The 14,716-nt window shown below is 39.3% G+C and overlaps 1 protein-coding gene across 1 annotated transcript in view; it reads right to left on the bottom strand.

Annotated features, from left to right (window-relative positions):
• The window catches only part of Cad87A (cadherin 87A), a 119,508-nt gene that overhangs the window by 36,708 nt on the left and 68,084 nt on the right, over positions 1-14,716 (bottom strand). Inside the window, exons 12-18 of the mRNA XM_071669899.1 lie at positions 14,087-14,198; positions 13,220-13,375; positions 12,109-12,273; positions 7,355-7,478; positions 6,619-6,810; positions 6,048-6,145; positions 3,068-3,229 (exon numbers count right to left, since the gene is read on the bottom strand). Coding sequence (XP_071526000.1) covers positions 3,068-3,229; positions 6,048-6,145; positions 6,619-6,810; positions 7,355-7,478; positions 12,109-12,273; positions 13,220-13,375; positions 14,087-14,198 — 1,009 coding nt within the window. The remainder of the gene's footprint in view (positions 1-3,067; positions 3,230-6,047; positions 6,146-6,618; positions 6,811-7,354; positions 7,479-12,108; positions 12,274-13,219; positions 13,376-14,086; positions 14,199-14,716) is intronic.

Genomic DNA, 14,716 nt, shown 5'->3' with positions numbered 1-14,716 from the left:
AACTTCAGTGAAGGGCGTAAATGGGGAGGTGATAACAAGTAGTGGTGATGTGAGAAGGAGATGGAATGAGTATTTTGAAGGTTTGTTGAATGTGTCTGATGACAGAGTGGCAGATATAGGGTGTTTTGGTCGAGGTGGTGTGCAGAGTGAGAGGGTTAGGGAAAATGATTTGGTAAACAGAGAAGAGGTAGTGGGAGCTTTGCGGAGGATGAAAGCCGGCAAGGCAGCAGGTTTGGATGGTATTGCAGTGGAATTTATTAAAAAAGGGGGTGACTGTATTGTTGACTGGTTGGTAAGGTTATTTAATGTATGTATGACTCATGGTGAGGTGCCTGAGGATTGGCGGAATGCTTGCATAGTGCCATTGTACAAAGGCAAAGGGGATAAGAGTGAGTGCTCAAATTACAGAGGTATAAGTTTGTTGAGTATTCCTGGTAAATTATATGGGAGGGTATTGATTGAGAGGGTGAAGGCATGTACAGAGCATCAGATTGGGGAAGAGCAGTGCGGTTTCAGAAGTGGTAGAGGATGTGTGGATCAGGTGTTTGCTTTGAAGAATGTATGTGAGAAATACTTAGAAAAGCAAATGGATTTGTATGTAGCATTTATGGATCTGGAGAAGGCATATGATAGAGTTGATAGAGATGCTCTGTGGAAGGTATTAAGAATATATGGTGTGGGAGGCAAGTTGTTAGAAGCAGTGAAAAGTTTTTATCGAGGATGTAAGGCATGTGTACGTGTAGGAAGAGAGGAAAGTGATTGGTTCTCAGTGAATGTAGGTTTGCGGCAGGGGTGTGTGATGTCTCCATGGTTGTTTAATTTGTTTATGGATGGGGTTGTTAGGGAGGTGAATGCAAGAGTCCTGGAAAGAGGGGCAAGTATGAAGTCTGTTGGGGATGAGAGAGCTTGGGAAGTGAGTCAGTTGTTGTTCGCTGATGATACAGCGCTGGTGGCTGATTCATGTGAGAAACTGCAGAAGCTGGTGACTGAGTTTGGTGAAGTGTGTGGAAGAAGAAAGTTAAGAGTGGATGTGAATAAGAGCAAGGTTATTAGGTACAGTAGGGTTGAGGGTCAAGTCAATTGGGAGGTGAGTTTGAATGGAGAAAAACTGGAGGAAGTGAAGTGTTTTAGATATCTGGGAGTGGATCTGTCAGCGGATGGAACCATGGAAGCGGAAGTGGATCATAGGGTGGGGGAGGGGGCGAAAATTTTGGGAGCCTTGAAAAATGTGTGGAAGTCGAGAACATTATCTCGGAAAGCAAAAATGGGTATGTTTGAAGGAATAGTGGTTCCAACAATGTTGTATGGTTGCGAGGCGTGGGCTATGGATAGAGTTGTGCGCAGGAGGATGGATGTGCTGGAAATGAGATGTTTGAGGACAATGTGTGGTGTGAGGTGGTTTGATCGAGTAAGTAACGTAAGGGTAAGAGAGATGTGTGGAAATAAAAAGAGCGTGGTTGAGAGAGCAGAAGAGGGTGTTTTGAAATGGTTTGGGCACATGGAGAGAATGAGTGAGGAAAGATTGACCAAGAGGATATATGTGTCGGAGGTGGAGGGAACGAGGAGAAGAGGGAGACCAAATTGGAGGTGGAAAGATGGAGTGAAAAAGATTTTGTGTGATCGGGGCCTGAACATGCAGGAGGGTGAAAGGAGGGCGGGGAATAGAGTGAATTGGAGCGATGTGGTATACAGGGGTTGACGTGCTGTCAGTGGATTGAATCAAGGCATGTGAAGCGTCTGGGGTAAACCATGGAAAGCTGTGTAGGTATGTATATTTGCGTGTGTGGACGTGTGTATGTACGTGTGTATGGGGGTTGGGCCATTTCTTTCGTCTGTTTCCTCGCGCTACCTCGCAAACGCGGGAGACAGCGACAAAGTATAAAAAAAAAAAAAAAAAAAAAAAAACAAATGCTCACATATGTTCTCTTGAATTTCATATACTATTAACCTTTCAAATCATTTTCTTATAGTTTGCTGATATTTGCCCACCCCAACACTCACTTGCCCTCCTTTTCAGTCCTTACACCTTCTTGTTGCCCTCCGGCTGCTTTTTCTATACAACTCTAAATCATCCACACTCCTTCCCTGCAAGTAACACAAATACATATCTCTTTTCTCTTTCACTAGCAATTTAAGATTGTCATCCCCAATTTCACTATCCTTTCTAACATGCCCACCTCGCACCTTTTGCATGCCACAAAAATGGGTATGTTTGAAGGAATAGTGGTTCCAACAATGATATATGGTTGCACGGCATGGGCTATAGATAGGGTTGTGCAGAGGAGGGTGGAGGTGTTGGAAATAAAATGTTTGAGGACAATATGTGGTGTGAGGTGGTTTGATCAAGTAAGTAATGAAAGGGTAAGAGAGATGTGTGGTAATAAAAGAGTGTGGTTGAGAGAGCAGGAGAGGGTGTACTGAAATGGTTTCGTCACATGGAGAGAGTGAGTGAGGAAAGATTGACAAACACGATATAAGTGTCAGAGGTGGAGGGAATGAGGAGAAGTGGGAGACCAAATTGGAGGTAAGGATGGAGTGAAAAAGATTTTGAGTGATCGGGGCCTGAACATAAAGGAGGGTGAAAGGTGTGCAAGGAATAGAGTGAATTGGAACGATGTGGTATAACAGGGTCGCATGCTGTCAATGGACTGAACCATGTGAAACATCTGGGGTAAACCATGAAAAGTTTTGTGGGGCCTGGATGTAGAAAGGTAGCTGTGGTTTTGGTGCATTACACATGACAGCTAGAGATTGAGAGTGAACGAATGTGGCCTTTTGTCTTTTCCTAGCGCTACCTCATGGAGGGAAGGGGGGATGCTATTTCATGCATGGCGGGTGGTGATGGGAACGAATAAAGGCAGCAAGTATGAATATGTACATGTGTATATATGTATATGTCTGTGTACGTATATGTGCATGTGTGGGCATGTATGTATATACATGTGTATGAGGGTGGGTTGGGCCATTCTTTCGTCTGTTTCCTTGTGCTTCCTCGCTAACGCATGAGACAGCGACAAAGTATAATTATACATGACAGCTAGAGACTGATAAAAGGAAAAAAACTCACTGCCAAGGCATCCCTTGGAGGTCCTTCTACCGGACGTCCATCACTATTCACTGCTGACACTGGCAAGTTAACCCCGAACACAAGCGCTCCTTCACCTGCCACATCTGGGTCCTGTGCTGACAATGTGTAGAATGTTGTTCCAGCCTCCACATCCTCTGAAACCTGGTAAAGAGAAGGCAAAGGAGTTAACAGTGGCATTAGTTAGATGGGAGGGAAATAAGGTCTTTTTGATCTCAATGAAAAAATAATTCTTCCTAAAAAGGAATTCTACTGAGCAATGATAGCACCATCCACACTTTCATCTGGAGAACAGAGCTCAGACACCCCTTACCCTAAGAATTTATCCCTCCTTCTGCGTGGGGATCTGACCCTAGGACCATTCATCCTTGGGCTCCTGCAGCTTCAATGTTGCACTACACTCAGAAACATGGACAAGAGGACTCTCTGAAGTGAGAAGTTCTTTGACAAGACTGTACTGTTTTGTCAACTCATGATATAGCCTTAACGAAGGTGAATTTTCACTTCTGGTGTAACTCCAAGGAGGTGAAGTGTGGTTCACTGGGAACAAAGTGCTGTTAATGGGCTGAACCAGTTCATATAAAGCAGATGGGGGAAGCCATGGAAAGTTCTGCAGGACCTGCCTGTGAATACTGGGCTCTGGTTTTGGTGCATTAAACATGATAGCTTGAGGGAGGATGTGAGCAAATGAGAACTCTTTGTCTGTTCCTTATGCTACCTCAGTTATACAGGAATGGCAAATATATATGAGCTCAAGGATAAATAACCTTCCCATTCACTTCTTTCTCTACACCTCTAAAATTTCAAGTTCTTTCCTAATGGCTACAACCTACCATACCTTAGAAGGGAAGTTTTCCACTTCCTTCAAAACTCTAGATTATTTTTCCTCTACTTTTTCTACTCCTCTGTCTTTCTAAACCTTTTCACATTTCACCTAAGGCCTAGCTTTAAAGAGGGCTTTTGTCCATGACAGGAGCTTTTAACATAAAATCAATGAAATAATTAACTTCCATAAGAACTGGAATAAAATTTTAATATTTTTAGGTAAATCTTGTATGGATCTACTATGATTATCTGTAGATTCATTTATGAAAGGGACCTATGAGCTAAATCCTATGATACTGACATGCAATTCCAATGGGGTCTCTGAAAAATTATGAGCAAGTAACCTGTATCAAATCAAGTAAACTTAACCTTAGAAACTAAACTTGTTTCTTTTGCTATCAGGTAAGCAGGAATAAACCTTGTAGTGCACTTTCATTTGTTTAACATGAAAGAATTTGGATCTACATTGAGTTTATGCTTTTTCTAATAAAGGCCCAGGTGTTGCTCTTAGTTAAATACTCTAAATGTAATGCTTTTGAGTACTAGCACAAAAATCATGTAATCAATTGCAAAGCATGCATAAGATACTGAAAGAAGCTCTACTATCTAGGTTTCATGAATAGCTGTAGCATGACTCTGAGACACTTTCTAATAAAAAAAGATACTGTATATATATATATATATACTCCTTTGCATGTAAGTTTGTTAAATCTTCTGTCATAAATCAATACCATTAAGTGTTAACATAAGTGTTCCTTGTGCAATATCAAGAGTAACTACAGGTACACCACTGATTTTCCGGAAACTGATGGTTCAGCACCTCCTTTAGTCCGGACAAAATTACGTAAGGGAACTTGAAATTACCGTGGCCACCAGACTAGTTTGCTGGGTGGCCACAGATGGCGATGTGTGTAGGGCGTCCTTATTTACATTCTTTACACTGCACTTGTTGGTGGTGATACCGCAATTCTGTGAGATTCTTAGCTTATCTTGCTTAAATTTAACCCTAGCTATGGCTTCTAAGACTTATGAGAGTGTCAGTTGCGGTGTCAAACACCAGTCCACATCGATCCAAGATAAAAGTAGAAATGTTGAAAAAATGGACCGTGGTGTGTCAGTGCGCAAGCTGTGTGACATCTACAGTATTGGTTCATCAACTTTTTATGATATAAAGAAGCAAAGGGAGAAAATTTTGAAATTCTATGCAGACAGTGATTCCAAGAAGCAAACGACGATTGGAAAAACTATGAAAGATAGTAAGAGTACTGAGCATGATCAAGTGATGATGAAATGGTTTCGACAGTATCGGAGAGATGGAGTGGACTTGTCAGGTAGCATGACAATGGACCAGGATAAGTTGTTCCATAAGAAGGGAAATTACAACATGAGTGTGACTATAGTGAAGCATGGATTCAAAGATTCAAGAAGCATCATGGAATTTCCATGAATAAAGTGTGCGGAGAAAAGCAGTCTTTAAACCACGAAGGAGCTGCCGAGTATGTGGACGAATTTGCGAAACTCATAGCTGATGAGCACCTCAGTACTGAGCAGGTGTATAATGTATTTCATTCATTCATTTTTAATTTACATTCAATATTTGTTTAATTTAAATTTCTAGAAGTCCAAGGTATACTTTAGACACATGGGAGATGTATAATTAGTGGGCTAGAGGTGTGTTGATGAATTACTATTACATGACCACAGTTGGTCCAGCAAAATGGTTAATTCGGCAAGGCTTTGGAACCAAGAGTGCCAGAAAATTGGTGGTGTAACTGTATATGGAAAATATGCAATGCAGTATACAATGAGGTGCTTTCTATCAGAAAGTCAAACTAAAATAAAATTCCCTCAAACATCAGAAGGTTATTTAGCATAATCAGAGACTATTATTCCAAAAGTTCAAAAGGAGTGAAATTAAACATTTTCTTCACTAAAAAGAAAAGACTTATTTGAAAGTCATAGCAATTTGTGAATGAGGATCTACAGGTGACTTTTGTCTTCACAGTAAGCTGCCTTTGAGACATATATATATGCATATGAACAACTTTGGTAATTGAGTCAACATATCCCCAAAATCTGGAATATTCTAGTTGAATTAATGGATTTTGTATGTGCTACTGAGAGGCAGAATACTCACCTGTGTACGCTGGGTGGTGGGGGTGAAGTATGGGCTTTTGTCATTATTATTAATGATACTAACAGTTAGGGTACTGGTGGCTGTTTGCTGTGGGAGACCTGGGTGGAGAAGGGTTAAATTACTGTCAGTTATCATTATGCTAAAACCATTTAGTATGACTATGATTAATAATATGGCCCTTTAATCAAGGAAACTGTACTCTTTATTTCATTTACTTAATCTTAAAGTTACAGTCAAATTACCTTAACTACAAAAATTGAGTTGTAATGAGAAGCTGAGGGCTACAAATCTGCTTAATATGGAGAAAGGGGTGACCTGGAAAGATAGGTCTGCTCTGGGGAACCTTGCATCCTCCTATCTTTTGCCTGCCTCTGGAGTTGGTGCTAGGGACCCAAGTTCAGTTGACTTCTTGAATATGATGACTGAATTGCTGATGCATGTTAATTTTACTCATAAGTGGGGTGTGTCTGCCCTTTGTCCATGATCATCTAACCTCCTACAGTGTATAACGATTTTAGTTATATAAAAACATGACTCTCTGAACTAGATGAATTCAGACTTTCATCCTCACCTCCATCTGTTGCTACAATCTCAATGTCATAGCTTTGCCGCCGATCATAGTTAAGCTTTCTAGCAACTGTGACAATGCCTGTGGCACCATCAACAGCAAAGTCATCATATCCACCACGGTGGATACGATAAGTGATGGCAGCATTAGCTCCTGTGTCAGCATCACTGGCAGATACCTGCTCCACCACGCTCCCTAGACCAATGGAAAAGCAAATATTAAAACACCTGTGCCAACAGCATGACTTTTGTTATTCAAACAAGGTACAGTTATCTTGTGGCTACATATTTTGTAGGTGGAACAGTTGTCAATCATCATGTCAATCATTCTATGCATTGCAACAGAATTATACCATTCAACATTTCATATGACTTACTTCTGATGGCAGAAGTAGAAACATTTTCAGCCACTGTGAAATGTGCAGAGTAAAACATGCATATAGAGAAATAAGATCAGCAGATTATATGATGTTGTAATGCAAACGTTTGCTAGGCTATAGGTACTATTGGCACACTAGTGATTCCTTAGCAAATAAAAATCAAGTATTTATAAACTAAGTACACACTAACAGTATATTTACAAACACCAGACCTTTAAGTGTGCTGTAAGAAACAACTGAAAATACATAACAACTAAAGTATATACACCTGATGCCTCAGCAAGTTTGCAAAGATGACTCATTAACACATGCACAAGTATGCATCTGATGCCTTAAAACATACAGGTCTCTATGTCTCACCTTCGGCAGCATTCTCCTGCACAGCAGCCAAATAGGGGTCCTTACTGAAGATTGGTGCATTATTATTTGCATCCCTCACCAAAACTCTGATGTTGGCTGTGTGGGACCCCTCACCATCGCTGGCCTGTGTGGATGTGGCAAGGGATTGATCAGAGAAGGATAGTGGTGATGATCAGTTAGTGGTGCGATCAATGACATGGTTAAGTAGCTGGTGTCAATGAGAGTCCTTGGTTGGATCAGACATCTGACATCAGCCATGAAAGGCATATACAGGAAAAGTACAGCATACTCATAAAAGTTGAGGAAATCTCCCCCTAAAAAAGAGGGGTATCTTATTTTGGTGCTACTTGCTGATAATTCACACTGTAGAGCAAATTCCTGAAAATTTTCAGCAACACTAACTTCCGTAATGGATGAAATGCAAGACCAATCATCTGCCTCTCCTAAAGCATCAATTTCATTGAAGCAATGTGACACTAATCTTTACTCACCCGTAATCTCAATTGGAGACAGTTGCCATCCTTAGCACTTCAATTTCTGTGTGATCACATTTCATTGCCTTAGTTTACATTGTACATATTGAAATTAGGAACATGAATTTTTGGTGTGTGCAGTAAATAACTACATATATTCAAAAGTTATATAAACTAATACAATGAGAAAATAAAACTCTATAGCATGTTAAGATTAGCTTCATCTGCTTTCTAGTTCCAGGGTTGCCATTTTTGAGACATAATGTTTACCAACACTGAACAACAAGTTCAAATCATTTATCTATTTCATCATACTTAGTCGCTGTCTCCTGCGTTAGCAAGGTAGCCAAGGAAACAGATGAAAGAATGGCCCAACCCACCCAAATACACAAGTATATACATAAATGCCCACACACACATACAGAGACATATACATACATACAAATGTACATATACTTGCTGACTTCATCCATTCCCGTTGCCACCTTGCCAAACGTGAAATGGCACCATCCTCCCCCCGCATGCATGAGGTAGTGCTAGGAAAAGACAACAAAGGCCACATTTATTCACACTCAGTTCTAGCTGTCATATGCAATGCACTGAAACCACAGCTCCCATTCCACATCCAGGCCCCACAAAACTTTCCATGGTTTACCCCAGACGCTTCACATGCCCTGGTTCAATCCACTGGCAGCGCATCGACCCCAGTATACTACATCGTTCTAATTCACTCTATTCCTTGCACGCCTTTCACCCTCCTGTATGTTCAGGCCCCGATTGCTCAAAATCTTTTTCACTCCATCCTGCCACCTCCAATTTGGTCTCCCACTTCTCCTTGTTCCCTCCACCTCTGACACATATATCCTCTTTGTCAATGTTTCCTCACTCACTCTCTCCATGTGACCAAACCATTTCAATACACCCTCTTCTGCTCTCTCTACCACACTCTTTTTATTACCACACATCTCTCTTACCCTTTCATTACTTGCATGATCAAATCACCTCACACCACATATTGTCCTCAAACATTTCATTTCCAACACATCCACCCTCCTCTGCACAACCCTATCTATAGCCCATGCCTTGCAACCATATAACATTGTTGGAACCACTATTCCCTTACACATACCTATTTTTGCTCTCTGAGTTAACGTTCTCGCCTTCCACACATTATTCAATGCTCCCAGAACCTTTGTCCCCTCCCCAACCCTATGACTCACTTCCACTTCCATGGTTCCACCCACTGCTAAATCAACCCCCAGATATCTAAAACACTTCACTTCCTCCAGTTTTTCTCCATTCAAACTTACCTCCCAAATTACTTGCCCCTCAACCCTACTGTACCTAATAACCTTGCTCTTATTCACATTTACTCTCAGCTTTCTTCTTTCACACACTTTACCCAACTTAGTACCAACTTCTGCAGTTTCTCACTCGAATCAGCCTCCAGCACTGTATCATCAGCGAACAACACCTGACTCACTTCCCAGGCCCTCTCATACACAACAGACTGCATACTTGCCCCTCTCTCTAAAACTCTTGCATTCACCTCCCTAACGACCCCATCCATAAACAAATTAACCATGAAGACATCACGCACCCCTGCCACAAACTGACATTCACTAGGAACCAATCACTTTCCTCCCTTCCTACTCGTACACATGCCTTACATCCTTGATAAAAACTGTTCACTGCTTCCAGCAACTTACCTCCCACACCATATCCTCTTAATACCTTTCACAGAGCATCTCTATCAACTCTATCATATGCCTTATCCAGATTCATAAATGCTACATACAAATCCATCTGTTTTTCTAAGTATTTTTCACATACATTCTTCAAAGCAAATACCTGAGCCACACATCCTCTACCACTTCTGAAACTACACTGCTCTTCCCTAATCTGATACTCTGTAAATGCCTTTACCCTCTCAATCAATATCCTCCCATATGATTTCCCAAGAATACTCAACAAACTTATACCTCTGTAATTTGAACACCACCTTTATCCCCTTTGCCTTTGTACAATGACATTATGCATTCATTCCACCAATCCTGAAGCACTTCATTATGAACCATACATACATTGAATATCCTTACCAGCCAGTCAACAACACAGTCATCCCCTTTTTTAATAAATTCCACTGCAATACCATCCCAACCCGCTGCCTTATCGGCTTTCATCTTCCACAAAGCTTTCACTACCTCTTCTCTTTTTACTAAACCATTCTCCCTGACCCTCTCACTTTGCACACCACCTCAACCAAAACACCCTATATCTACCACTCTATCATCAAACACATTCAATAAACCTTCAATATACTCATTCCATCTTCTCACTTCACCACTACTTGTTATTACCTCACCATTAACCACCTTCACTGATATTCCCATCTATTATCTTGTCTTACTTACTTTATTCGCCTCCTTCCAAAACATCTTTTTATTCTCCCTAAAATTTAATGATACTTCAAATATATATGGATATTATCCATGTCTCTTATGAATAACAGCTCATTACAAATTCATATATCTTCATAATTAAGTGTCTTCACTTAAACAACCAAAGACATAAAAGCTTCTTCATAACAGGTAGCAGTATGAGCTGAACTTATACTGAAATGATGAAATGCTCATACTAAATGATTTTACTGATTTACTTAGATTGTTATGTTATCATGCTTTGATTAAGTTGAATATAAAAGATATAGTATCAAAATAATGTTATACTCCACAGGAGATTATCAAATGCAAATCACAGTCAAGATTATGATTCATATTCAAAGGACAGTTAAAAGGAATCAAATGTAATGAAGTAAGTCATCAAGTGTGATCATCAATCTCAGCTTAGGCTTAGGAGCATCAAGCAAGGGTCTTGGTGAAGGGAATGGAGTTGCACTACCTGGATATGTAAAATAATTTGATCTTTTTTCAAACAGTTTTATGCAGTTTCACTTGCTTTTGTGTGATTAGATATGACTCGCAACTTAAAACAATGAACTGTAATTATTACTTGTGTAGTCCAATCACATTCACTATTGCAATGTCACTTGCTTCATATAAGTAGATACAAATAGCAACTCCAAACAAAGCAATCAATAAAGTATGATGACGCACAGATGTCTGAGCAGTGTCTAAACAATAGATGTAGTATTTTCAAATATATCACCCATTTCGCTGAGCACCAGCACCTTTGCAATACCTGAGTTATGGTAGTTGCTTAAGTTTGGAATGCTGGGCTGGAGACATCAGAATATAGTAGGAAACTGCTTGCTTCAAAAAGCAGCACTCTACAAAGTATTTAGAATATTACAAAGTAACTGATGAGTTATGTTACTTTTGACACATTAATCGGTAAGGGTCACCAGATACACATACAAAAAAGCAAAAGTTCTTACTTACTGCAAATCTACTACTTCATCATTTTAGGATGCCACCAACACAACTCCAATAATCCTCCTTTAACAACATTTTGAGGATCCCCATCCGTTCAACATCCTTGAACATTTCCAAAAATCCACCTCTAGAACCTTCAACATTGCTGCAAGGTTCCATTCACACTTAAGCACTTAAAAATAACTTCAGCTGTGCTCACAATGCTTGCAAATATTATTCAATACTGGGCTAAAACTCATCAGTACTTCAACATATCTCCAAGTCTCAAACAGACATCTCTCACTGCTCCCAAACTATAAGCTTCATATGTCCATCTGTGCTTAAATATATTTCCAAGACTATTCCAGCCATATGACATTTCATCTGCAAACCATTTTCCAACATTATCAACATTCCACTGCCACTGCACTTCTCCATTATATCTGTAACTGTCCTTGAACATATCTCTAACATACTCTGACAACTCAGTACCTCTCCAACAGTTCCAGAACACTTTACCATTTGCTCAACACTTCTCTAACACTGATGAACATCTTAAGCATTTAAAAACATACCTAATACATCTTCAGCATTCTTGCATCATAGTCTTAACAAAGCTTCAACATTTTGTGAGTAGTCCAACACATCTCCAACAATAACTTGAACACTTCACACTCTAATACCTGTATATTACCAACACATAAACAACAGTCCAGTAACTTTTTAACATTTCTGTGATGCACTTCCATAAGACAAGGAACTTTTTCCCCAGATTTCTGGGGCTTTGCTTTACCTGGATACAATTACTTTCTATGTAATTTAGGGTTTACATACTAATAGGCTTATCATGACTTTAATTTGAAGGCACTGGAGACATTTGACCAGAAACAGATATGCCGAGACTCACCTCTACTGTCAGGATGATGTAATCAGTCTTCAGTTTGGACATATCTAGGCCAGATTCATTGGCAACACGTATTCTGCCTGTGTCTGGGTTGATAATGAAGAGTCCCGTTGGATCACCGCCCACTAGACTGTACACAACTCGTGAGGTAGCATCCGGATCTTCAGCCTGGGAATGGAATGTGAAGGAAGCTAAGCTGGTTAAGAGAACAGTGACAATGAGTTTTATGGTGATGTTACTGATTTACAGTTCAATTTGAATAATGATGCAATAACAAAGTATATGAATCAGATAAATCATAAAGCATGAGATTTAGTAATATATCCTTGACTGACATTTTCTATTGAGTTACTGTTCGGACAGTAACACAAGGACGTGCCTTTTAGGAGAGAAGAGAACAAAACGAATTTGAAATAAAAATAATCATATTGTATATCTGAGATTTTTCTGGTTACAAAAATAATTTCCTCTAAGAAAATTTTTTAGTGAGTGACATTAGCCATTATCTGCAATAAAACACAGCTGTCAAATTTGATTTATTGACTGAAAAGATTGGGGCAATAAACAAGAGGATCTGCATTAATGGTAAAAAAATGAGCCAAGGGATAACTGAGTGACAAAATTAGCCAAGAGATATGAGAACTTGCATTATCAGTCAACATGGCAGCCAAAAAACAAGTCACTACATATTTCTAATTCAAAAGTTGAAACCTAGATAACTAATAAGATTAAGCCAGGTAAACAAAAGGATTGAGCCTAGGAAAATGAATGGTAAATGGTTATAGAATATCTACAGTTTATACACAATATCTGCAGCTTATACATAATCAACAGAAAAAAAAGACACTAGCTTTATGTTAGTAATCCTGCTCCCAGCACAGCAAAATAAATACACTGGAAATCAGTTAGATTACATGTCAATTAAATCATCCTTTACCATACATTCTTTGTGACAACAAAGAGAGAAAAAACACATTGGGCTCAGATCATGATGTAAAGCAACTAAAGGATTTGTATACACTGTAGATGAGAATCTTATATCATGGGTACCTACCACTATTAAATCCCCTCTACATTCCACTGGGTGAATCAGGTACAGCCTTTTAAGTCTTACCGTTATGATCAAGGGTGGGTCAAAATCTGGTGCTCCTTCATCAATGACAGCACGGTACTGTTGACGGGAAAACTTAGGTGGGTTGTCATTGCTGTCAGCAAGGGTGACCCGCACTGGCACGACAGTTGTATGTCCTGATCCCCCAGCATCTGTGGCCTGTGAGGTAATACCATTCACATGTGTATGAGGATAACTTCATGAAGAGAAGCAATAAACAGCAATATATATCTTTCGTTTATTAGCATTCCTGGTAATAACTAGGACATACCAAAAATTGCAAATAGTCCTGACGTAACAGTCCAAGCAAAGGATTAACAGCTCACTTAATGTTAGCTATATCACACCAAAAAGTCAGGAAAGTTGTTGTGTTAACTAATTCAAAACAAAGATTCATAGGAATTCCAATACTAAGGGCCATATCAAGAATTCAGGGGAGTCCTTGTATACTCAGTCACATAAAATGCATGACTTGTTCTAAACAGACAGATGATCAGGTATGTACTACAAAGGATTTTCAGGTTTCCTTATGTTTTGCATGTTCTATATCTCCTGGCATGTTATGTAAAAAAGTTATGATTCTGAAAATATACCATGTTCCAGCTACATCTACTATGAATAAACTGTAAACTCAACAACACTGATAAATAACACCACACTAGTGAAATCAGATGTTTCTTTCACATTGCACATACTGTACATTTTGAGAGTGACATGCAATTATCAACAAAACTGAACAATCATGCAAGGAATAGGGTGCAATCTTATTTTGGAGGCAAGAGAACAAATAGCTGACTTTGCTTAACATAATTTTAGGAGGAAGGAGAGATCATCCTAGTTGCAGAGACAGGAACAGATGAAGACATTTACCTGGAAAGAGAGAAAGTAGGTTGGTCGTTCCTCAAAGTCTAGACAGTTGCGGTGACCAGGTGTGTCACAAAAAGCCACTGTGATGACTCCAGATGTGGCATCAACACTAAATCTGTCAAAGTAGAGACTTGGATCAATATGAGATCAAAAGTGAAGTTGTTTTGGAGGAAGATAATTCTTTTACTCTCTAACTTAATGATTCTGAAGTTTTTGTAGTTTTTGGTAGATTAAGAGGCCTTTTTTCTCTTAACTCAAAATGAAGATTTAATTGACTCATAAGCTGTAAAACATTCAGAACTGTATTACTTCAGGGCTTAAGGATTGATTGGTTCATTATTTAGATTAAAACGCTTAATATGTAATCTTTCTAAGGTTAGAGAATCATTGTGTTATAAATGACATATGCAGAAAACCTCCAGTCCAAATATCTATCATCTGGAAACATCCAAAATATAAAAGCCCATGCATTTAAGATTCCTGGTAAAATGTGCACGAGTCTACGAAGTCTGAATTGTAAATGACAGTGTTCCCTGATTTTTTTTTTGTTCATATTTGATTTTTTTCTTTTTTCTGGTACTATAATGAAATTCAATAAGCACTCAGTTCCCAGCACTTTATCCTCAAAGTAAT

The sequence above is a fragment of the Panulirus ornatus genome, chromosome 14 (genome assembly GCF_036320965.1).
Source record: "Panulirus ornatus isolate Po-2019 chromosome 14, ASM3632096v1, whole genome shotgun sequence".
NCBI classification, from domain to species: Eukaryota; Metazoa; Arthropoda; class Malacostraca; order Decapoda; family Palinuridae; genus Panulirus; species Panulirus ornatus.
This window is presented reverse-complemented; position numbering and strand designations above follow the sequence as displayed.